The sequence below is a fragment of the Microtus ochrogaster genome, chromosome 6, assembly GCF_000317375.1.
Source record: "Microtus ochrogaster isolate Prairie Vole_2 chromosome 6, MicOch1.0, whole genome shotgun sequence".
Classification (NCBI taxonomy): Eukaryota; Metazoa; Chordata; class Mammalia; order Rodentia; family Cricetidae; genus Microtus; species Microtus ochrogaster.
In genome coordinates this window covers 25,335,366-25,359,007 of record NC_022013.1, presented here as the reverse complement: position 1 = coordinate 25,359,007, position 23,642 = coordinate 25,335,366, and the positions used below count along the sequence as shown (strand labels likewise).

The window sequence follows — 23,642 nt, the reverse complement described above, 5'->3', positions numbered from 1 at the left end:
CTCTGTGTGTCTTTGGAACCTGTCCTGGAATTCACTTTGTAGACCAGGCTGGCTTTGAACTCACAAAGATCCGCCTGCCTCTGCCTCTCAAGTGCTGGGATTAAAGGTGTGCGCCACCACCACCTGGTGACAAAAAACTCCTTTTCCCTTCATGCAGTGACCAAATCCAAGTCTCACCAGTTGTCTCAACAATGTCCCTGCTAGTAAAAGAACCCAAACCTGAGTCATGAACTCACTGAACTTTACTCCCTAGTGTGCCCTTCCTTGATTGAAGTTGAAGGTAAGAATCCAGTCATACTGTGTGTATCCGGTGTTTCACCGTGATGTCATGAAGTCACAGGAATGATGCTATATGTTCTTTTCTTTTCAAACTGCTTGTCCTGTGGTGCTACCTTTGACCAATAGATGAAGATGGCATATGCCAGGCTTCTCCATGGCAGAGTTCCTTTTGCTCTTTAATGGTTTATAAATATGTTATAAAGGAATACTTTAGGATCCTGTAAAAGTCACTCACTCATCCACTTTAACTACTTACTACTTTGGGATTCATTACTTTTCTTTTCTGAACTAATTTTACAATGGTAGTTTCTAAAAACTGGTGATTCTTTTTTCTAACTTCATCACTCTTTCTACATTTTACCATAGGAAGAACTTTCCTCATGTATTTTTTTATTGTTGTTCATTTCTTTTTTTTTTTGTTCATTTCTTTATGTTGGTGTATATTCATGGATGCCATTTTCTTCAGTGGCTAACTTTTAATTTTTTGATGTTCATATGTCCCTTTTATAATACAGTTTTGGTGTCCTCTTGTTATTTAGGGACCCAAGTTCGTTTTCTTTTCCTTCCCCAGCTCTGGGATTAGTCACTTTTCCAGGAGCTTTGTTCCTTTAGTTGGAAGTAGCACTTGGCAGCAGCAATCTAGGTGCTAGTCTTCTCATGCTGGCAGGGTGTCGCTCTTCCCAGGCCCTCTTAGTAAGCAGAAGCAAACAAATGCATACAAGCACACATTTCCATTTAACTATCAGTATTGAAAATCATGAACCATATCACTACTTTCAATTCTGTACAAAAACTCAGAAGTCATTCCAGCTTTCTTTTTTCCCCTTCATATTTATATCTTAAAAAAAAAAAACAATGAGGACCTATTTCCTATTATCTTTAGTACATTTTCTTTTTTGTTCAGTGTCCTGTGTAAATGCAGTCCCCTGACAATACCAGACTATGGCTTCATTACCATATCCTCCTTTTATTCCAGGACTCTACTTTCCAAGAAATAAGTTAGGCAGAGGGAAACATTCTTTCGTAAATACTTGAAGAGATTCTATTGCCCCTTTAATAGTAGCCTTTTACCTGGTTTGAAGAAAAGCAAGAGCAGGGATTAGAGACATGGCTCAGCAGTAACAGTGGGTACTGCTTCTCCAGAGGACCTGCGTTCAAGTCCCAGCACCCACATTAGCAGCTCACAACCACCTGTAACTCCAGCTCCAAGGAATTTGATACCTCTACCCTCCATGTGCATGTGCACTGACGTGATCATGTGCAGACATTCACATAATTAAAATGAGATCATTCTTTAAGAAATAAAATAGAAACCAGGTGGTGATAAGGTATACTTTTAATTCTAGCACTTGGGAGGCAGAGGCAGGCAAATCTCTATGTGTTCAAGGCCAGCCTGATCTGCAAAATGAGTTTCAGTACAGCCAGGGCAACACAGAAACCATGTCTTGAAAAAACATAACCAAATAAATAAAAATAAAAAATAAAAACAAGAGCATAAAATGTGAAAGCTAGTATTTAGATTTTTTTCCTCGTAATTTTATTTAGAGTTTTGTGTGTATTTTACACATGCATATGTATATCAGCCAAGCATTTTTTTTGTGATAACTACCTTGTATTTAGTATGGTTATATTGGGTACAATTTGATTAATTTTCTGTATATTAACCCTAAATCATATAACTCCACATTATAATTCACTATTTTGGAAGTGGCCCAAATAAAACTCCTTGAGGTTAGAGAACCTAACCATGTCAGAGAGTTGCACAGAGGTGTAACTTTCATCCAGGGGTGTCTGACTGTAAAGGCCACATACTGTCTCTCCACAAGTGCAGCATGATGGGTGTCTTTTCCTTTGCTGTGATAAAATCCCCAGAGAAAAAGCCAACTAGGAGAAGGGGTGTTTACTTTAGCTTACCATTCCAGATTACATTTCGTCATAGCAGAGAAATCAAGGTGATAGGAACTTGAAACATTAGTCACATCACATCCACAGTCAAGAGCAGGGAGAAATAGACACATGCATGGTTGCTGCTGCTCAGCTCACTTTCTCTTTTATATGACAGTCCAGGACCCAGACCTAGGGAACGGTGCCACTCAGTTTAGGCTAGGTCTTCCTACATCAGTTACAGTCAAAACAGTCTCTCAGACATCCCACAGGCCGGCCTGCTCTGGCAGACAGGTCCTCATTGAGACTGTCTTCACAGATGACTCAAGACTATGTCTCATTAATGATCAAAACTAATCATCCCAGTGGGAGCATATTCACTGCTGGGTATCATCACCAGGAGCGCAGTCTGCCAAGTGTCACTGTTAAAGTATGGCATTTCATTTTCTTGATTTGAATAAATCAAGGAAAAAAAGAAAACATATCAGATTCTTTAATTTTTCTCTAAGTTTTTGGAGCACTCAATCAATGGGAGTTCTCGTCAGGATTCACCCTATAAGGGTTTTCATTTATTTTCAGATTTGGTTTATGTCAACTCAAACACAAACCCTTTGCTTGTTCTTGTAGTTAGAGATTTTTGAACTAACTACCTGGGGCTCTTAATTCATTTATAGTCACCAACCCCTTGCTTTTTTTATCTTAGCTAGAAGAAATAGAATAGAATAGAAGAATAGAATAGCCAGACAGTAGTAGCACACACCTTTAATCCCAGCACTCCGGAGGCAGAGACAGGCGGATCTCTGTGAGTTCGAGGCCTACAAGAGTCTACAAGAGTGAGTTCCAGAACAGCCAGGGATGTTACACAGAGAAACCCTGTCTCGAAATAAAATAAAAACAAAACAAAAACCCCAAAGAAATAGAACAGATGAGTCCATCGTTTTGTCCCGCCTCTCTGAACTAAGTTCTACTTTAAATAAATGTCTTCTACAGAGTTTTGCTCATGAAGTCAGCTTCTGGGATTTTTCTGACCAGGCTCTTTGGTTACTGACTCAATTGGAGAAAGAATAGTTTGAGTTAGCAACTGAAGAATTCTTGCCTGAGGAGGCAAAAAGGTGAGCAGTTCTTAATCAAATACCCCCATGCTGAGGCTTAAGGGAAACTGTGACTATGCTGTCCATCATCAATGTTCTTGGCCAGGACGTTAAAATTTAAGATTGGCTAGTATGGAGACCAAGGTGGATTGTTTGCCTCTGAGTCCATACTTTAAAAATGATACTACAAAGGTGTAGGCCTTAAAACTAGATTCTCTGTATAACTGCAGCTGTGTACATTTCCTTCCAGTCTTTTCACTGGGATAGGAAAGATGCTTCACTTTCGTGGGGGAATTAATGGGTTTTTTTTGTGTTTTTTGTTTTTTTTAAAATATTTATTTATTTATTTAGTATACAATATTCTGTCTGTGTGCATGTCTGCAGGCCAGAAGAGGGTACCAGACCTCTTTACAGATGGTTGTGAGCCACCATGTGGTTGCCAGAAATTGAACTCAGGACCTTTGGAAGAGCAGGCAATGCTCTTAACCACTGAGCCATCTCTCCAGCCCGAATTAATGGTTTTTTAACCTGAAAAGGAGAATACATGTCTTTTTGGCAAAAATTAAAGAAAAATAAATATACAAAAGAGCACGTAAACAAAGAGAGAGCTTAGATTCAGCTTTCTGGAGAAGTTGTCGCTGGTCCAGACTTTAATGTATTCCTGAGTGTCTCAGATACTTTACATCGCCTTTAAGACCACGGTTTTCTTAAAGGCCTTGATTGGTAGGTAGGTCTTTTCACATCAGCTTTTATTCACCTGAATCAGCAAGGGCTCAGCCCTTGGTAGTGCCGTTTGTGCTCACTTCTGCTGGTTGCCTATCTTTGGCCAAGTCATTTAACCTTTTAGAACATGGGTTTCCTCGTCTATTAGATGATAATATAACAATGTACTTTTCAACATGGTTGAAGAGAGATGATAACATCAGATTTATGGGAACACTTTGAATGATATAAAAGAATTTGTCAATGTTAGCACTTTCTTAAATAGACATATGATATAAATGAGAAGAAATAAAATAGCCATTTAAGAATAAAGGGGGCTTATGGTCCTTCCCAATTGCTAGTAAGTGTGAAATTATTATATAAACTTTACAGAAACAGGTCCAGAAACTGTGGCTGAGTTGTTCTTACTGTTCCTTTAAAAAATAGTATAACCATGATAATGTTCATTTAACATATTGACAGGGTTAACTATGTAAGATATATATCTTATATAAAATCCATAGATTGGGGATCAATAAAATGACTCATAAGGTAAAAACTCTAATTCTAAGCTTGACAACCTGAGTTGTCCCTGTTCAATCCCTGGAACCCACTTGGTGAAAGGGAAAAAAAAGCTCCCCCAAGTTGTCTTCTGATTTACATTTACACACACACACACACACACACACACACACACACACACACACACACACACCATGACTTATGTGCACCCACACAGACACAGACAAAATAAATGTCCCCAAAAATTCGCAGATAAGAATTCTCATAATTGGCCTTTAAGATGGAGCCTATAATTCTAGTCCATTGTAGGATTAACAAGTCTTAAGGAATTGTTTTCAGATTGAAAAATGAATCATGACTTATTTGTAAATCCTTTTTAAACTGCGTTCATTAAATTACCCCCCCCCAAGTAGATAATCACTTTTGCTTATTTAATTTCATAAAATTAGTGTTTGGAATAAAAAAGATATCACAACAATCGAGGCAGAAGAATCATTAGATGTAAGGATTTAAGGAGGAAAAAGTATAAATTTCATGTGGAAAGGGGAAGGTGGGATAGAGTTTCCAAGAGCCTGGAGGGAAGTGAGTTGTTACTTTGTGGATAAACCCATTGGCTTAGAAAGCATTTGGCTTAGAAATGTTGGACAGTGTAGTGATGACAACAGAATGCAAGAGATTAAATTTGAGATGTTTCTTCAAGGCCAAATCCAAACTCCTTCAACGCCCAGTAAAGAAATTCCTTTCTTGTTAACTCTTAATTCTCTCTGTGCTGCTGAGTCCTGTCATCCTGGTTTCAAAACTGTCACCTATTAATTGTTGTTTTTCTCCCCCTTTGTGCCACTTTCAGATCTTCTCCCTTGTTGATTGTGGTGTCTTTAAGAACACCACATTTTCTAATAGAGACTTAGCCAATAAGATCTCTGGTCTACAGAGCTTACTGTGCAGTGGGCCAGAGTTTGAAACTGCTGGCTTTTCTCACGATGCAAGAATGACAGGGCATTAAAACTGCACATAGAAGGCTTGAAGGCACTTTCATATTTCTGTCTGGACTTGTTACTTGAGAGATATGAGAGTTGAAAATCACCATTCTCATATGCAAAAAAAGTGTTTAGAGAAATCAGTCTCTGCAGCTGCTCTCTGTTCTGGGGCAGTAACTCCTGGAGGAGGTGGGGTCGCCGTTAGGCATGCCCACAGCCTCCATTCCTAGAAGCTGGCGGCTTTCTTTTCCTTCTACAAGTGGCAACCAAGTTCTGGGTTGAAAGTGAATCCTTGCCTTTGGCTACTCTCCAGCATTCCTGGCTGAGCGAATGGGGATTTGGAATGTCAGAAAATAGAAGAGGGGAGGGGAAAGATGTGCGTATGACTCTGACGGTTCAGAGCAGAGGCAGCTCGTCTGGAAGGACTCGGACAGCTTGACTTCCTCGGACTGCTTCCTTCTCATAAACTTAGTTCCTTCTTTGTGTTTCGTTGTTTAACCTGAGTTTAGCAGGGCAGTTCAAACTCTTATAGCCCAGTGGGATCAGCCTAAGGGAGGACAGGGTGACTTCTGGAGGACTTGTGTTTCTTCCTTCTGGATAAAGTGACAGTACTTGTCCCCAGATTCATCTGCAGCAAGATCCAGAACTCCTCTAGGATTTAATCTGGAGTCGTCGGGAACCCTGATTCAGGATTTATTCAAGAGCCAACCTGAGTACGAAGCAACCTGTGGAGAGAATCAAGGATCTGGTCTAGGCATGAATGGTGGCTTGTGGCACCTGCCTTCCACTGCTCACACCTGTGACTGAAGCTGAACTGAAGTATTGATGGGACACGACTCTCAGACTCTGTAACTGTGGACTGGTTCAGAGCTCAAGACTATAATTTACAAGACGGTTTTTATCCTTTGTTTGGTTCAATTCAAAGTCATCTTGTCTCAACTCAAAAGGAGAGCTTCTGTAAGAATAGTCTACAGGGACAGTTCCCGGCTGTGTGTGAAGAATCCAGAGGTTGGGTGTCTGTCTGCATCCCCGTGAACCATGTCCTCTTTATATACACGAAGTAAGGAATTTACACGGAATAGGAAATCTCAGTCTGATTCTCCCCCAGCATCTCCCTCCCCGACTGCCAAGACACTCCGAGTAAGCCTTTTTATTTGTCTGGTCGTAGCTATGTCAAAGGTGGGAAATGGGTTTCTGTGGGACTTGCAGGCTGAGACTGAGAGAAGGGGCATTTCAATTAAGTCAGTTAAGGAGGAAAATCGCAATTAAAGCCCCAGATAGCTCTCCTGAAAGAGTTCTGAGTCACAGTACATGATACTGTCATAAGTAAAAGCAGACTCGAATAATTCAGGCTATAGCTTCTGTCTTTCAGCTTTGAATCTGTTGTAAACTGCAGAGCTTTTTGTTTGTTGTATTTTATTGTTGTTTGTTTGTACCTGGTTGGGTTTTTTTTGTTGTTGTTGTTTGATTTTGGTTTTGGGGTTTTGTTTGTATGTTTTTGAGACAGGGTCTTAATATAGAATATTGATTGGCCTAGAGCTCAATATGTTGACCAGACTAGCCTCAAACTAATAGAGATCCGCCTGTCTCAGCCTCTCTGGTACTGGGAATAAAGGCATGGCACTACCCCTAGCAGATTCTAAGGTTTTGTAACAATGTCTTATAGAGCTTTTCTTTAAATTTTTCACCCATTTTTAGTTGCTGTTTTTCCTGTGTTTTGTGGAGTGTGTTTCCAGAGAAAAAGCTCCCTAATGACATCTTTGTGCATCAAATTTTCATAATTTCCGAGTTCTGTATGCATAATCATATGTGTATGCATGAGACAGTGTATGCTTTTACCTGTTTTATATGTCTCTGTGATTAATAAAAGTCAGAATGAATTAAGCCTCATGGATACTTGCAGCCTTCCTCTCAGGTACCATCAAGAAACTCCTTTGACAACCAGCTGGGTTAAAGTGCTTGTGATCTTTTGGACAGGGCTGTTTAAGACTTTATCCATTTTCTCTGGTCACTATAGGGATATCGTATCTAATTTAGCGTCCTCCTTGCTCAAGAGATGGCAAAAGCAAGAAATGCTACCAATAGCAGATGAGCAGTGAGAAGCCCTGATGGGCATATTAGGTAGCAGGCAAGGAGCAGCTCTCCCTCTAGGGAGCTACTCTGCGCTATAAGGCATACCCAACAGTGTAACAAGAGGGCAGCAAGGCTTCCTTATTTGGAGAGCTGTGGGATTTTGCCAGAAACCTCAGCAGACTGCAGCTTTTTTTTATTTTTATTTTTTTTTCATTTTCAGTGTCTCCCTCCAAGAGTAAGTTCTCATATAGTAGGATTTGGGGTGCAAAATATTGTTCTGCAACTTCAGCCAGAGATACTTAGTACTCGAGTGCCAAAAAAAAATCATATGATACTATTTTGCTCATAGTCCTTTTTGTGAGAGGACCAAGGGAAGCTGTACGGTGTGGTACAGTGTCACCACTATGGAGCTCCTAGGTTCCTGAGTATTTCTTTTCCTATGGACTAGTACTTCCCTGAGCACAAGGCTCCAGGCACTTTTTGCAGCTGCTGTTGGGTATTTTCTGGTGACTCCTAATTGATGTCCACAAAACTGAGCACTATCACTTCAACTAATGCCTCCTCTTGCTGTCTTCCCCTGTCATGTCCCATAGAAACTGTGGGTGTAAGGAGCCCTTGTTAACAATCAGTTATAGAAACCTCAGCTCCCAGAGTCCTGTATGATACCTGTGATCACTCAGCAAGTTTCTCTGTAGTAATTGCCCTCCTTTTCCCCGCTTCCATTCCCTCATTAGCATTGGCACTTCTTCTTGTCTCCACTCTTTCCATCCTCAATTCTCCTACCTCCCACCCCTGCCTTTTAGACAGAGAGCACAGTGGGAGATAACTTGAGAGTTTAAATTACAGCAAATCAAACATGGGTAGTGACTGCTTCCCAGTTTTAGTGTCCAGAGGCTGTAGATTCACACCATAGTATCAGTTTACTATAGCTAATTTCCAGTGTCCAGATGGCTTGAGACCATACTGTAGAGAACATTGATTTTCATATGGCATTGGTGTTCCATTATGTCTTTAATGACTGGAACAGAGAAAGATGTGCAAAAGTAATTTGGAGGCTCTAGACTCTTGGGACTAGTTCTGTAGCTAGGATTCATCTCATGAGATTTCACTTGTCTACTCATTAACTCTCATGTTTGACTAATTGGGATGCTCTGTAAAAACTGGTTTTGGGGTATACCTTAACAATACATTCACTGTGGTCTTGTGCTCATATGTCTTCTGATGCCTAGTTGCAGCAAGTTGGTTCTCTGCTGCCCAGAAAGCTGGGTGTTAAATGGGTTACATAAAAGAGACGTGACTTGCCTAGCATCACTTGGATAGTAAGCAGCAGAGTTTTCAGTTCAGCTTTCTCTACTTCCAAAACTTTTATCTGAAACACTGCGTGCAAAGCAAATAGATTTGAAGATCAAATTTAAGGGTCTGCCTAACAGGCCAGGAATAGTTAAAAACCTAAATTGCTGTAGGAATCCAAAATTTATCCATGGTAGGAATGTGGGAAACTGAAATTGCAAGGAAGAGGAACACTGTGTCTGTAGACCAAGGGAAGAAACTGACAAGCCATAATTGAATCTGTGTGACTGGTTCTTAAATTTCAGTCATGTCCTCCAGGGCCCAAAACACCACAGATCCCGAGATCTTGTAGGCCTCAGGTTTCTCTTAAAGAAAATGACAATAAAGACATGGCTAATTACTTTATCTTCCCCCTTCCCCATGTAGTTTTTGTCAGCTAGAGATTGAATCATTGAGAAGGTTGTTCTTGATTGATCCAACATTCTTCAAAACAGGACTGAATTTTTGAACAAGTGTCTGAAAGTTTATCAATATTCTAATGGTGTTAAAGAGCTAAATATGAAATGCTTCCATATAGGGAAAAATATCCTCAGAGAATTTTTAGATAATGCCTGTTTACATAAAAATATTTTGGACATTTTGTTCTTCAACAAATGTTTAGGAAACCCATGGATAAATTAAAACTAGCTGAGTAGGTATTATTGTTAACTTGTGAGAACAAAGGTCGAGTGATTTTTAGTGAGTACGAAACAGAAACTATTTTATCACATTCCTTTACTTTCGAACACTTGGCAGTATCTGATACTTTTTGAATTATGTAATGCCAGATTTCTGTACATAGTAAGCCTGTGACCTTCTTAATAAGACAGAAGTCTAATCCAGGTCCAGCAAGATGGCTTAGTGGGTTAAGGCACTTCCCACTGTCTGATGACCTGAGTTTGATTCCCAGAAAATGATGGAAGAAGAGGACTAACTTCCACAAGTTGTTCTCTGACCTCTGCACAAATGCATGTGCTCAAACACAGAAATAAATGTACAAAACAAACAAGAAAGATTCTACTGCCTGCCTGGATATTGTGTGGCTGAAGTATCACTCAGATCTGACTAGAAGAAAGTACATGTCCTCAACAGTCAAGATTCATATTTACTTCTGCTCATTCATATTTTTAAACAATATTTTTAATTTTCTGAACATAAATTATACTGTTAAGCATGATTTTAAAGTTTGGTGAGATGACTCTGCAATTAAGATCACGTATTATTCTTATATAGGACCAGGGATTCACAACTATCTATAACTCCAATTCCAGAGAATCCAGTGACCTCTGTGGGTACCAGGCCTGCACATGATACACATAGATACATGCAGGAAAAACTTCTTTCAGATAAATAAAATAAACCTGATGTGAAGGTTGCATATGCCTATAAACCCAGTTCTAAGCAAACTGAGACAAAAATTCTAAGATCACAGGACTGGATAAATGACTTAGCCATTAAGAGCACTGGCTGCTCTTCCAGGGGATCCATGTTCAATTCCCAGCATGCACATGACAGCTCACAACTGTCTGTGACTCCAGTTCCAGGGAATCCAACACCCTCCTCTCACACAGACACATATATAAGCAAAGCACAAATGCACATAAAATAAAAATAAAATAACATAGAAAGAAAAAAAGAATTCTAAAATCACAAGTTTGAGACTAACCTAGGCTACGCAGTTGAGTTCAAGGCCAGCCTCTGCTAGTAAGACTTTGTCTCCTCTAAAACAACCAAAACACCAGTCTTTCTCTTCATTAGAGTATCCATCTCTCTTCTTCATCCTCCTGTGCCCTCCAGCCTGCACTGAGAATGGCTGTGGTACTGCGAGTTTTCTGTAGATTAATAGAGTAACTTCTTTAACAGGTTCTTTGGCATCTGCACTCATTTCTCATAGTTTAGCATTTCTTGTATCTAAAGTATTTAGTCTGGATTGCTTCAGATCGAACATCCCTATGAGCTATTGATCTGTCATCTGATCTGTCACTATGGAAAGCAGAATGATGTCTCTTTGTAGTAGAAACTCCCTTCTCTTACTTCGAAGCAGCTGGAACATAAGATGCTTGCTTCATACATTCTCCAGAAAGGCTTCTTTTCAGAGCAGTTTTTCAACATTAAAATTCTAAGTGAGGTCTACTTGTTATCTCAGCTGCTCGAGAGGCAGAGACAGGAAGACCAACAAGTTCAAGGACTACCTGGGCAACTTAGTGAGACCATGTCTCAAAATAAGTAAGAAAAAAGCCAGAGCTGAGGAGTCTTAGTCATAGAGCCTGGAATGTACAAGGCCCTATGTTGAGTCCCAGTGCTACTAAAATTTAAAAAGAAAAAAATGTAAAATTCCAAACCACATATATTTAGTACCAAAGTATTATTTGCTGATTAAAATATGCTCTTTTAATATAGTATGACATAATTGAGAACATATCTCAGGAGGCTGAGGCAGAGGGATCACAAGATTAAAGTCAGTCTGCCTGAGCTACATAACAAGATCTTGTCTAAAAAAGGAAGAGTATGTGTATGAGAGCGAGAATGTAAATATAGAACATACACACACATATACATAGATAAATTTCAGCAGGTATCCAAAGTGTGGGGCTTATTTGATAACTGCTGACTACATCTGAATATCTGAATTCTAGGAATCTTTTAATTAGACAATTGCCTACTGACTTGCTCATTTATGATACAAGGATCTGACCTGTATTCATAGCCCGGGATCACTAGCATTTAGTCTGGATTGCTTCAGGTTTTGCATAATATTTTTTATACCAACAACTAATGTACACAAAAGGAACATTTAATCTAATTGCTTTATTTTATAATCACCCCTCGTCATTACATTAGATAAACTGAATGATAAAAGGCTGCAGCTCTCAGGAGAGCTTATTTATGTAAGGACTCTGGTTTCAGGACAAGGGTAGTCTGCCTCTTCTCTTTTCAACCTTAGGTGTGGATCAGGCTGGAGAGGTGTGTCATGTACCTCTGGCCAACACCAAATACTTCTATAGTGTATTATTTTATGCTCTTTACCTTGTAGCGTGCCATGTGCCAAACAATCTGCTCTACCAGCAGCCCTCTCACAATTAACATCTTACAAGCATCTGCTATGTTGTAAATCCTGTGTTGGATGCTAGAATTCATAAATGAAGGACATATTTTTTAAATGGAGAGATGAAAAACAAGTTCATATCCAGAGAAATGAATTTTCTAATAAGAATGTAGGTTCCCAGTATTTTTGTTGAACCAAGTAGGAAAAAAATGTGTTAGCTTTATGTTTGAAGAACAATAGAAGCTTGGTGACAAAGAAGACCCATATTACAGAGGCAGAGGGGAAAAGCATGAGAAAATACGACATTGTTTTGAGATCTGCAGGTCTGTGTGGCTAGAATGAAAGATATATTTATAATAGGAAATAAGGGATCATGCCGCATGATTCTTAGTCTTTCATTGCTAGGATTGAGTGAGTTATCCTATGGACAAAGGGTTGATGATCTGAAGAGGAGTTGTAATACAAGTTGCATATGAGAGAAATAAGTGCTGGAAGCTGGCAGGAGCAGGAGCCACTCAAGTCAGTTGTCCCCCTGATGGCAGGGAGCACAGGAAGCCTTCTGTCGTTTAGATGATGAACTGACAAAGCTGGAGGGCGGATGGTATGGGAGCAGGGATGGGCATGGGAAAGTGGCAGAGAAAAGAGAACAAATTGAACTGTCAGACGTGAGAGACAGAAATACATTTTCATGTTAGGATTGATTGAATAAGGGGTGCCGTGGGACATTCAGATAGTGACATTCAGAAAATATGGGCTTAGCATACCTAACCCACGATCTTGAAAGGCTCCAGAATTGAAAACTTTGAGGCCAACATGATGCCACAAGGAGAAAAAAAAATCCCATTTCTGACTTCATGTCAGAATTATTAGCAAAATAATTCATCTATATGCTACATGTCTAAAGTGTATAAGAAACAAATGAATTTCTCATTTTTGGATCTATCTCCAATGTTTCTTATGCAAATGCCCCAACTCTGAAGAGAGAGATGGAGATCTTAGATATGTTGATCCTGTACATTGCAGATAAGAGATAATAGTTGATCTAGAGCTCAGTCCACAAATTAATTACAGACTGAAAAGATTGATAGTAATGATGAAAGCTATGAGAGATAAAGAAAAGACTAAGTGTAAAACAGTGACAGCCGGCTGTTTGCAGTTAAGGCAGAGGTTCTGTGTCTCCTGTCTTTGCCTGGGAACACTGTAGTCAGCTTGTTACAGGAATAAGCTTCTCTGTTCTCAAAGGATCCAGAAATTTAGGAAGTTAAGAGTCAATTGACTGTGAGTTTGCAGTTGAATTCTAGTTTTATTTTCAATATATAATAATTGTATAGCCAGGGATTACGTTTTTCAAGTTAGAAGAAGTTCCCAGACCAGTCAGTGACTTAGCTTGATTTTTCTCTCAATTGCATGTTTGGGCTGACAGTTAATTGTACTCAGAAGGCCAAGGGAAAGTGGAGTTAGGCTTCATCAGCCTTGTTCTTTCTTAGCTGCTTTTTGGCTCTGATCTTGACCTGCTTTTTATGCACTGAATGTTGGTTATCCGAAACTGGAGTTCATTGCAGTTACATTACATTACATTACATTACATTACATTACATTACATTACAATCCAACTAGCTTCTTTGGTTACATGATGCTATGTAAAATATAAGTAGCTATTTTAATGTTTGTGTGAAACATTAAGTATTTTTAGATCGAAATTAAATTGTAAAGTAAATAAAAGTATAATAAGTCTTTAGTCTTAAAAATCTTTGTATTGCTTTGAGAAAAAGTAACATCCACCTAGCAAAATAATGGAGCCTACATGACTGTAGTTCAGAAAAGGGTGAGTAGGAAGTGGGCTGGATCCACCAATCAAATGTTTCGCTTGAGTGCTAAGGAAGTGATTTGATCTTGATCCCTCTAGTAGCCATCAAGCGTTGGGAGAATCAAAGGACCAAGAGGGACAAGAGAGACAGCATAGAAATGGGGGAGACCAGCACTCTGTGTAGCTGTCGTTTACACAGCATGTGCTGGCCCGCGTGGTGCCAAGCACTCAAGTTTGTTACCTTACTTAGTGCCATCAGTAACCTTAAACACCGAGTACCATTATCCCCACTTCCCCGATGAAACCACTGAAAGAGAGGGAATTAGTTATCTAAGATCTTATAACTGAAAATGCTGCAGCAGCAATAAGGACCCAGAGTCTTTGTCCTGCCCTTAAGAGGTGCAGCTGCCCCAGTGAAACCGCGGTGAGTCCATGAAGAGTTCCTAAACTATTGCCAGTAGTCCCGATTACTGGGTTTTACTTGAAAAAGAAGATGAGGGCCATTCAACCTATTTTAAAGGAGGGAAACCCTTACAGAATAATTGGGAAGGTGACAATTAAACTTTTTAAAAAATGCATCATTTTAAAATTGGAACTTTTTGTTTTTGTTTTTGTTTTTTTTGGTTTTTCGAGACAGGATTTCTCTGTGGCTTTGGAGCCTGTCCTGGAACTAGCTCTGTAGACCAGGCTGGTCTCGAACTCACAGAGATCCGCCTGCCTCTGCCTCCCGAGTGCTGGGATTAAAGGCGTGCGCCACCAACGAACTTTAAAATTAGAATTAAGATCAAATAAATTCCTTAGTACTCAAGTGAAACCTTTTATTTGTGGGTCCAGCCCACTTCCTACTCACCCTTCTGACCTACAGCCATTTAATTTCACTATTGTGCCGTCTAGATTTCAGGGCTTCTTCCTTTGGATAGGAGAAAAGAAATAAGCCTTGCCTTGTGGTCGTATGACTACCATCATGTCTAGGTGTCTGTCAGTTATATATAAATTGTTACTCTAAAGCCAATTTTTAGCACTCAGAAACAGATCTTTAGAGTCAGGTGGTTTCAATGTTTTGTTTGTGCTATTAATTTGCTTTGTAAATGAATTTGAAACAAACTTGGAACCTATTAAGTTGTAACGAGTTTGGAAATAGTAGAACATGAATTACTTAGGGTTTTCTTCCCCGGAGGACCCTTGCCCGACCTCCAAGCAGGCATTTCCTCTGCTGAGGTCAACATTTTAATAGATCCAGTCAGTTCTGGGAAACCCCTAATTCCAAACCACTGTGTGTTTGAAGATTCCATTTCCCTGTGGAAGAATAAAAATGGAAAATAATTTCTTTAATTCCGTTTTGGTTTTGTTTTGTTTTTTATCTCTTGGAGTGCTATCTTTCAGCGCAGTGTAACATTATGGTATAAGTGTGGCTATAGCAAAGCTGTAACCTGTGGCAGATTTCCCATAAGTCACACATGATAGTGTCGCTTTTAACAGCCACCAACTTCAGACTCTAGAATGTCTGTGACCTTCCTTAAAGCCCTGTCCAAGCTTTCTAATCAGTATGAGTCTCTCCTTTCTTGTTTACTGCAGGAACCACGTAATCTGGCTCTTGATTACATTCAGTTTATTTCTTGCCTTACTCTGTTTTATAGTGAGATCAAAGAGTCGTGTCTTAGATTTTGTAACTGTGTGTTTATTACTCTGTGTCACTGGCAAGGCCAGCAATACACAGGCACTTAATGAAAATACAGAGTGAAGACACTGCCTGTTTAAGATTTGAACTCTCTTCTCTTTTCCCATTTGACTGTTTTGAAGAGTCAGAGGCTACATGCTAGAGATTGCCATTTCTGAATGGAAAGCTGAACACGGGTTGTCCCAAGGCAATTCAAATGATTCCTATTTATCATGCCAGTACTCCTATAGCTCCAAACTAAATGTTGATATTTTGGTTTCTGTGGGGCAAAAAAGAAAAAGTCAAAAACAGAGGAAGCCCCTGACCTGTCGAGCTTTACTAAGAAATAAGTTTGATCACGTGGATTTAGGCTTAGGCTCTTGGAATTACTTTACTTTTGAATTTTTACTGTTACTGTTCATGAATAGAGGTCCAGGACAGTTTTGTGAAGTGAGTTCTTTCCTCAGATCTTTTGTGGGTCCGGGTGACAGACGTGCATCCTTGTGGGGAAAGTACCGTGCCATGTGCGCCACTTTGCCAGCTCTTCTTTTGCTCTGTGCTGTGAAATCCAGGAAGACCTTTCCAAAGTTTTAATTAACATCTTGGTCTAAATAAAATTTAAATGACTGCTTTCCAGCAAACTATGGCATTTGCTATGTTTAAAATTTTTTTAAAAAAAATCTGTCTCAGCAGGCATGGGGTCACAAGCTTGTCATTCTAACACTGGGGAGCTAGAGGCAGGAGAATATTTAGCTACATAGTGATGATGAGGACAGTCTTGGGTATGTAAGATCATGTCTCATAAAAACAAAACACACTCATGTGCACATATACACACAAAGACATGGTTGTTACATTCTAGTAATCCAAGCATTCAGGAGGCAGACAAGAGGATTGCCACAGTTTGAAGCCAGCCAGGGCTACATAGTGGGTCCTTGTCTCAAAAATCAAACAAACAGAAAAGGTCTCTTCTCTGGCTTTGGGTGTGGCAAGTTTACAGCCGTGAAGGACCGTGATATACCGAAGAGCCTCACGGACACACAAGGACACTTGAAGACTGGGGCTCCTAGAGGCTTAAGGCCTAGCTGGGGACTTGTAAATTCGTGGCTTTTTTTTCCTGTGCTGAGGATGGAGCTCAGTGTGGGCTAGGTAAGTGCTCTGTCACTGAGCTATAGCCCCAGCCCTAAATTTCTGAATGACCATATGAAGTGTTAACAAACTGCTTTTGGAGGAGCAGTCAGGCTTTACTAAGCCCAGTATTTTAGTCATGCAGTATATACTGAAGTAGCTGTGTACTTGGTATATCCAAGCCATAGGGAGAGTATGTCTATGGCAGTGTGAGAAGTGCAAACCACTTGCTAGAGCCACGCCTTTCAGGGCCTCTCATTGTATATGGTGCATAGCATATGGATAGCTAGGCAGAGAGCATGTGAGAGCTTAAGAGGTATATGTAGTTTCTAAGGATTTTTAGAATTACCTTTAAATTTTAAAAAATGGTTTGCCTCAGATATTTTATGAAGGAATTGGCATGTTCGTATAATTCCTTCTAAGGTAAGCATTCTTTAGGAACTAAAAACCTATGAGCTGTAAAAATCCTAATAATATTTTGGGAGCTTAATAAATACACCAGAAGATGAGTGTTTCTATAATGTAACAAACTTACTTTTATTTTTTATATTTATTTGGGGGTGTTGCTCACGTATGCTACGGCATGAGAGTGGAGGTCAGAGGACAACTTGTAAAAATTGGTTCTCTGTGTCCACAGCGTGGGTCCTGGCGAATCATATTCCAGTCATCTGGCTTGGTAGCAAGGGCCTTTGCCCACTTAGCCATCTTGCCAGCCCCAGTTATTTTTATTTTAAAATGTAGTAGGATGTAGTAGATTACTTTCTGCCTTCAGTATTATAAAGTTTATAGGATTGATGTGTTCACCTTTATTCTTCCACACCAAGGAAACAAATGAAAAACCAATAGGGACTCATTATCTAACATGGGACATGTTCCCCAAATATTTATAATATAGGGTCTGAGAGGAAGCTCAGTGGGTAAAGCACTGGCAAGCCAGACAACCTGCGTTTGATCCCTGGGACCCACATAATACAGAAGAAAAGAACTAATGCCACAAAGTTGTCATCTGTCCCCACACCTGCACATCATGTACACCCATGCACAATAATAAATAAAAATTTAAGAAGAAATAGCTACAATAGAACACAGTGTTAAGTGGTGAATTTGACTTTCTCATTTAGTTATTTTTCCATATGTATTTTGTAGTTGGTAAAGACAAATCAAGGAGTTTATATGATGAAGATATATGTAACTTAATATTTGCTAATTTTTTGCTTAGAAGTCTACAGTCTCTGACATGGATGAGCACTTTGTTCTAGCATAAGGCAGTATTTTTTTAGCATTGTTTGGATGCTGAATATATATGGTTACTCTTTGTATCCAAGGTCATGTTTCTTCCAGGATGTTATTAACTGGACCATGTTTTGTTTTTAAAGGGAGAAAGTTGGAAATGGTTTTCCAGTTATATCCTAGTCTAATCTCCAGACCCTATATTTATGAAAATATAGATTTGTCATCATATGCACAGTTGATCTTATGATAGGCAGAGTTTTATCCCCAAGTGGGCCTGCCTGACCTAATCATGTGAGCCTAATGACACAAAGGGTAAAAATTATGAAGGATGGGATGGAGATTGCCATTGCTGGATTGAAGAGGGAAGGGGCTGAGAGAGAAGGGATGTGGAAGCCCCCACAAGTCCCAGTGGCCACTAGCTGAAAGAAGGAGAACTCTAGTGGCAGGGGTGAGGGAGGAACACAGGACCTGTAGCCTAAGCTGCAAGATTCTGGAGTCTCCAGGTGAATGAGTTCGAAGGCAGAGAATTAAGAAGCCTGCGACCTATAAAACTGGGATAATGGGTGTTTTAAGATTCTGAGTTTTATGACAAAGAAAACTAACACAATTGAAACTTTGATACTAATAAGGAAATAATGGTTTTTTATGCACATGTAGGGGAACTACCACATCTTTACACAAATCTCATCCTTCATCCATCTGTCTTTTTCAAATTGTACAAGATCTTAACTATTTTGTTGGGGATACAGACTTGGGAAGATCTACTCCATCACTACAAACCAGTATACCGTCCTTATTTCAAGTTTCCTTAAAATCCTATCCTTTTGCGTTATGAACAGCATTCCTTATGTTACATGGCTAGGATGCTTTTGTCTTTCCTCGACATATTGATGAAATCAGATGGTTTGTAACAGTAGTGTGTTATTATTATGATTAGGTTTTCAGGGGCTCTGAAATTTGGTCTTTGCCAGCTCACTTCTGTCGGTTTGTTTCCCATCAGCCTGAGAAGTCTGAAATGAAAGGGTGGTTCTCTGTGGGGCATCCCAGAATAGCTCAACTTGTTTCCCCTGGCTCAGATAGAATACAGAACATGATATAAAATGTTCCTTCTGCTTCATCCTTCTTTGGAAATGTAAATAGATTTTTTTTCCCATCGCTGTGGGGTCAGACCCTGACTCCGAAGGAACATGAGTTAAAGAAGTTTCAACCTTGGCAATAGACATGTGACTTTGTCTGTTCCTTTCCCTTGGGCCCAACTTTCCAGAGCCATGACTTTATTTTAAACGTGGTGGGAAGAGTTTGGTTTTAATTATGTGCCTTTCTGAATCCTGATAACTTTCAAGTTAAAAGCTTTGGTGAGGATTTTCTATCCAGCCTCTGGTGTTTTGAAGGCTCTCCTCATTTCAGAAATCAAAACCATCCTGGTTCCTGTCCCCTTCTAGGATTGCCATCTGAAGTAATGGAGTCTTCACTTTGTTCACTTATTAGAAGCAGGCCTGAGCAGAGGGCTGTTATGGAGCATTTCCAGAGACATGAAAGGAAGGAGCCTGCTTCTTTATTTGGGACACTTCTCAAACTATATTTTATCCAGCTAGTCATTTTTTTCATCTCAACTCATTGGATTCTTTTTTTTTCCAATTGTTTCTATTGAGCTATATATTTTCTCTGCTTCCATCCCTTCCTCTCTCCTCCCCTTCAACCCTCTCCCATGATCCCCACGCTCCCAATTTACTCAGAAATCTTGTCTTTTTCTACTTTCCATGTACATTAGATCCATGGTTTGTCTTAGGGTCCTCATTATTGTGTAGGTTCTCTGGGATTGTGAATTGTAGGCTGTTTTTTTTTTCTTTATGTCTAAAAGCTACTTATGAGTGAATGAATATGATATTTGTCTTTCTTAGTCTGGTTACTTTACTTAATATGTTTTCTACATCCATCCATTTGCCTGCAAATTTCAAGATGTCATTATTTTTTTCTGCTGTGTAGTACTCCATTGTGTAAATTTTACTTATCCATTCTTTGTTAGAGGGACATTTAGGTTGTTTCCAGGCTCTAGCTAAGACAAACAATGCTGCTATGAACATAACTGAGCACATGTCCTTGTGGTACAATTGAGCCTCCCTTGGGTATATACCCAAAAGTAGTGTTGCTAGGTCTTGAGGTAGGTTGTTTCCTAATTTTCTGAGAAAATTCTGATATCCAAAGGGGCTGTGCCAGTTTTCACTCCCACCAGCAATGGAGGAGTGTTCCCTTTACCCCACATCTTCTCCAGCATAAGTTGTCATTAGTGTTTTTTATCTTGGCCATTCTTACAGGTCTAAGATAGAATCTTAGAGTTGTTCTCTGACGACTAAAGATGTTGAACATTTCCTTAAGTGTCTTTCAGCCATTTTAGATTCCTCTGCTGAGAGTGCTCTGTTTAGGTCTGTACCCCATTTTTTATTGGATTATTTGTTCTTTTGATGACCAATTTCTTGAGCTGTTTGTATATTTTGGAGATCAACCCTCCGTCCAATGTGGGGTTGGTGAAGATCTTTTCCCGTTCTGTATGCTGTCGTTTTATCTTGTTGACCATGTCCTTTGCTTTCAGAAGCTTTTCAGTTTCAGGAGGTCTCATTTATTAATTGTTTCTCTCAGTGTCTGTGCTACTGGGGTTATATATTTAGGAATTGGTGTCCTGTGCCAATGTGTTCAACTGTACTTCCCACTTTCTCTTCTTTGAGGTTCATTGTGGTTTCCTTTATGTTGAAGTCTTTGATCCATTTGGACTTGAGTTTTGTGCATGGCAATAGATATGGATCTGTTTTCATTCTTCTACATGTTGATAGCCAGTTATGCCAGCACCATTTGTTGAATTTGCTTTCTTTTTTCCATTTGGCACTTTTTGCTTCTTTGTCAAAAATCAGGTGTTCATAGGTGTATGGATTGATACGTGGGTCTTCAATTTGGTTCCATTGGTCCTCTTGTTTGTTTTTATATCATTACCAGACTGTTTTCAGTACTGTAGTTCTGTAGTAGAGTTTGAAGTCAGGGATTGTGATGTCTCCAGAAGTTCCTTTATTATACAGGATTGTTTAATCTATCCTGGATTTTTGTTTTTCCATATGAAGTTGAGTATTCTTTTGAGATCTGTGAAGAATTTTACTAGGATTTTGATGGGCATTGCACTGAATCAGTAGGTTGCTTTTGGTAAGATTGCCATTTTTACTGTGTTAATTCTACCTACCTAAGAGCATGGGAAATCTTTCCATCTTCTGGTGTCTTCTTCAATTTCTTTCTTCAAAGTTTTAAAGTTCTTGTCATATGCATCTTCCATTCTTTTGGTTAGAGTTACCCCAAGATAGTTTATGTTATTTGTGGCTATTGTGAAGGGTGATGTTTCTCTGATTTCTTTTCAGCCTGTTTATCATCTGTGTAAAGGAGTACTACTGTTTTTTTTTCCAAGTTAGCCTTCTGTCCTGCTACATTAATGAAGGTGTTCAAACTCATTGGATTCTTAATAGTTTCCCAAAGCTTTAAGTCTCTTCTGCTCCTCTTCAGTGAAAACTAATCCCTTCACTGAACAATTTTTGTCTACTTCAAACACACCAGAGACCCATCTCAATGAACATTATTTATTTGTCTTGAGTGAAAGGTAGATCTCTACACTTAAAGACATTCCTTCCAAGACTTCCTGATTAAAACATATGCTATAATATATTTGTGTGTTAACCTGAAAATTGGGTAGAAGATTCATAACCTTTTTTGAAATATGTAATTTTGTTTTGTTTTGTTTTGTTTTGTTTTGTTTAGAGACAGGGTTTCTCTCATATAACAGTCCTGGCTGACCTGGAACTCACTTTGTAGGCCAGGCTGGCCTCGAACTCACAGAGATAAGATATCTAGACCCTAGAGTATACTAAATGTAACTCTTCTGTTTTTGGAGGGTTTTTTTGTTGTTTTTTTGTGTGTTTTTTTGTTTGTTTGTTTGTTTCGAGACAGGGTTTCTCTGTAGCTTTGGAGCCTGTCCTGGAACTAGCTTTTGTAGACCAGGCTGGTCTCGAACTCACAGAGATCCGCCTGCCTCTGCCTCCCGAGTGCTGGGATTAAAGGCGTGCGCCACCATCGCCTGGTGACTCTTCTGTTTTTAAAAGAAAAACCACATAGAGGATAGAAGTAAGAGATCCAGGCCAATCCCAGAGTGTGGGTAGCCTCAATCCTAGTTTCCAGAGGATCAGAGATTCAGCTGTGGTCTCTAAACTCTGTGTCCTAGAACTTCTCTTCCTTTCTGCCCTCCTTTGTGGGAGACTTTTTGGTGTTCATTTCTGTGCCACGCTTGCCTCTCTGATGACAGTTCCTTGTTCATTGTTCCCCTGGACCATTTAGGCACACTCCCACTTTGCTTACCTCTAGATTCTCTCAGTAGTCTCCCTGTAGGATTGGCAGGCAACTTTCTACAGCGAGAAGCCATGTTAACCTGACAGTTGAAATAGTTTAGTTTGAATGACAACAGGATGAGGAGGAAAAGTTGACTTTGTCTCCTGTATCAGTCAAGCACTCTGTCCCTTTCCCAAGATACCCAAAGCTTTTTCTCCCTGGGTCTAACCAATGCTTTTCTTTTTATCAACCCTCCAATTATTTAGGATAGCAAGAAGCAAAGCAACCCAATGTTTTCTAGGTGTTCATTAGTGAAAATCAGGAAGCATTATTCAAAAACCTTAGCTGTTTTATCAGGAGTTAGACAGTAAACATTAAACCTGGCGTGTTTCAGGCCTTACCTTGCAGTTTGCAAGCATACTCTGCTTAGGCTTTTCTTTAACAAGCAAAAAAACCATCTCCTTCAGAACTCTGTTTGTATTGAGATAATTATTTTACCTCTGCTGCACCCAAGTTTCACCAACTTTTGAGACTTAGGAGATTTATATCCTCCTATAACTGGCTGGGTTGGCTACTCCAGGGCATTGCTAGAACTAGCCTTTGAGTGCAGCAACCAGAAACCCAAGAATCCACACCACTCAAGTCAGGTAACATCTAGAAGGGGTGTTCTAGGAACAGTCAAGTATTAACTCAGAGATGCTCTTCCCATATTGCTGGGGTCTAAGTGAACCATCACTGCTTTGTATGTTAGATCACTCTTTCCTTGTGCATTCTGTCAGAGGTCACCAGGAAGGAACTGGTAACCGAATCTTAGTATGCCTATTATTAGCTTGTAGTGTTCCAGGCAAGTAGGAGTGTCATTCATCAGCTTCTTAGATGGTCGTCTATCAGAAGCCTCTGTAGGAAGACAAGGGGCACCACTGACATTACCTTTCTCACATGCTCTCCCATTCGTGGGAAAATTAGCTCCCATGGAATCTGCCTGCTCATATCCAGGTATCCTGTGGACTTTCTCTGGCTATTTCTTGATAGTACTAACCTATTCTATATGGTTTTCCTTTTTTAAAAAAAAAAGACATTCTTTTATAATTTATTTACTTTTATGTGCATTGGTGTTTTGCCTGCGTGTATGTCTGTGTGAGGGTGTCACATCCCCTGGAACTGGAGTTATAGACAGTAGTGAGCTGCCATGTTTTTGCTGGGAATTGAGCCAGGTTTCTCTAGAAGAGCAGTCAGTGCTCTTAACCTCTGATTGAGTCATCTCGCCATCTTCAAGTATTTGTATTTTACATCAGCATCCTTACTGGTACTGTATAGTATACACAGCCACACTGTGTAGTCTAATAACTATCTACAAACTTTACTTGGTGTGATGATGGGGCATATTTTATTATGATTCTAAAGCATTCTAAATGGAAAAAAGGTTAATTATATGTCATTATCATAGGGGCAAATCAATGGGAATGATTAACATGCTTTATAATATGTAATTGCCAAGATTGATACATAGTAAAAATTCTAATTTACCTCTTTTAGTGGGGCAAGACACTTTTTAGTC

General features: G+C 39.5%; 1 protein-coding gene across 6 annotated transcripts in view; it reads left to right on the top strand.

Annotated features, from left to right (window-relative positions):
- The window catches only part of Ppp1r12b (protein phosphatase 1 regulatory subunit 12B), a 210,617-nt gene that overhangs the window by 156,738 nt on the left and 30,237 nt on the right, over positions 1–23,642 (top strand). Inside the window, exon 1 of one of the 6 annotated variants that reach the window (XM_005348388.3) lies at positions 5,583–6,595. The exons of the other annotated variants lie outside the window; for them this stretch is intronic. Coding sequence (XP_005348445.1) covers positions 6,494–6,595 — 102 coding nt within the window. The 5' untranslated portion in view covers positions 5,583–6,493. Of the gene's footprint in view, positions 1–5,582; positions 6,596–23,642 lie in introns of those variants that run through there. 6 annotated transcript variants of the gene reach the window in all.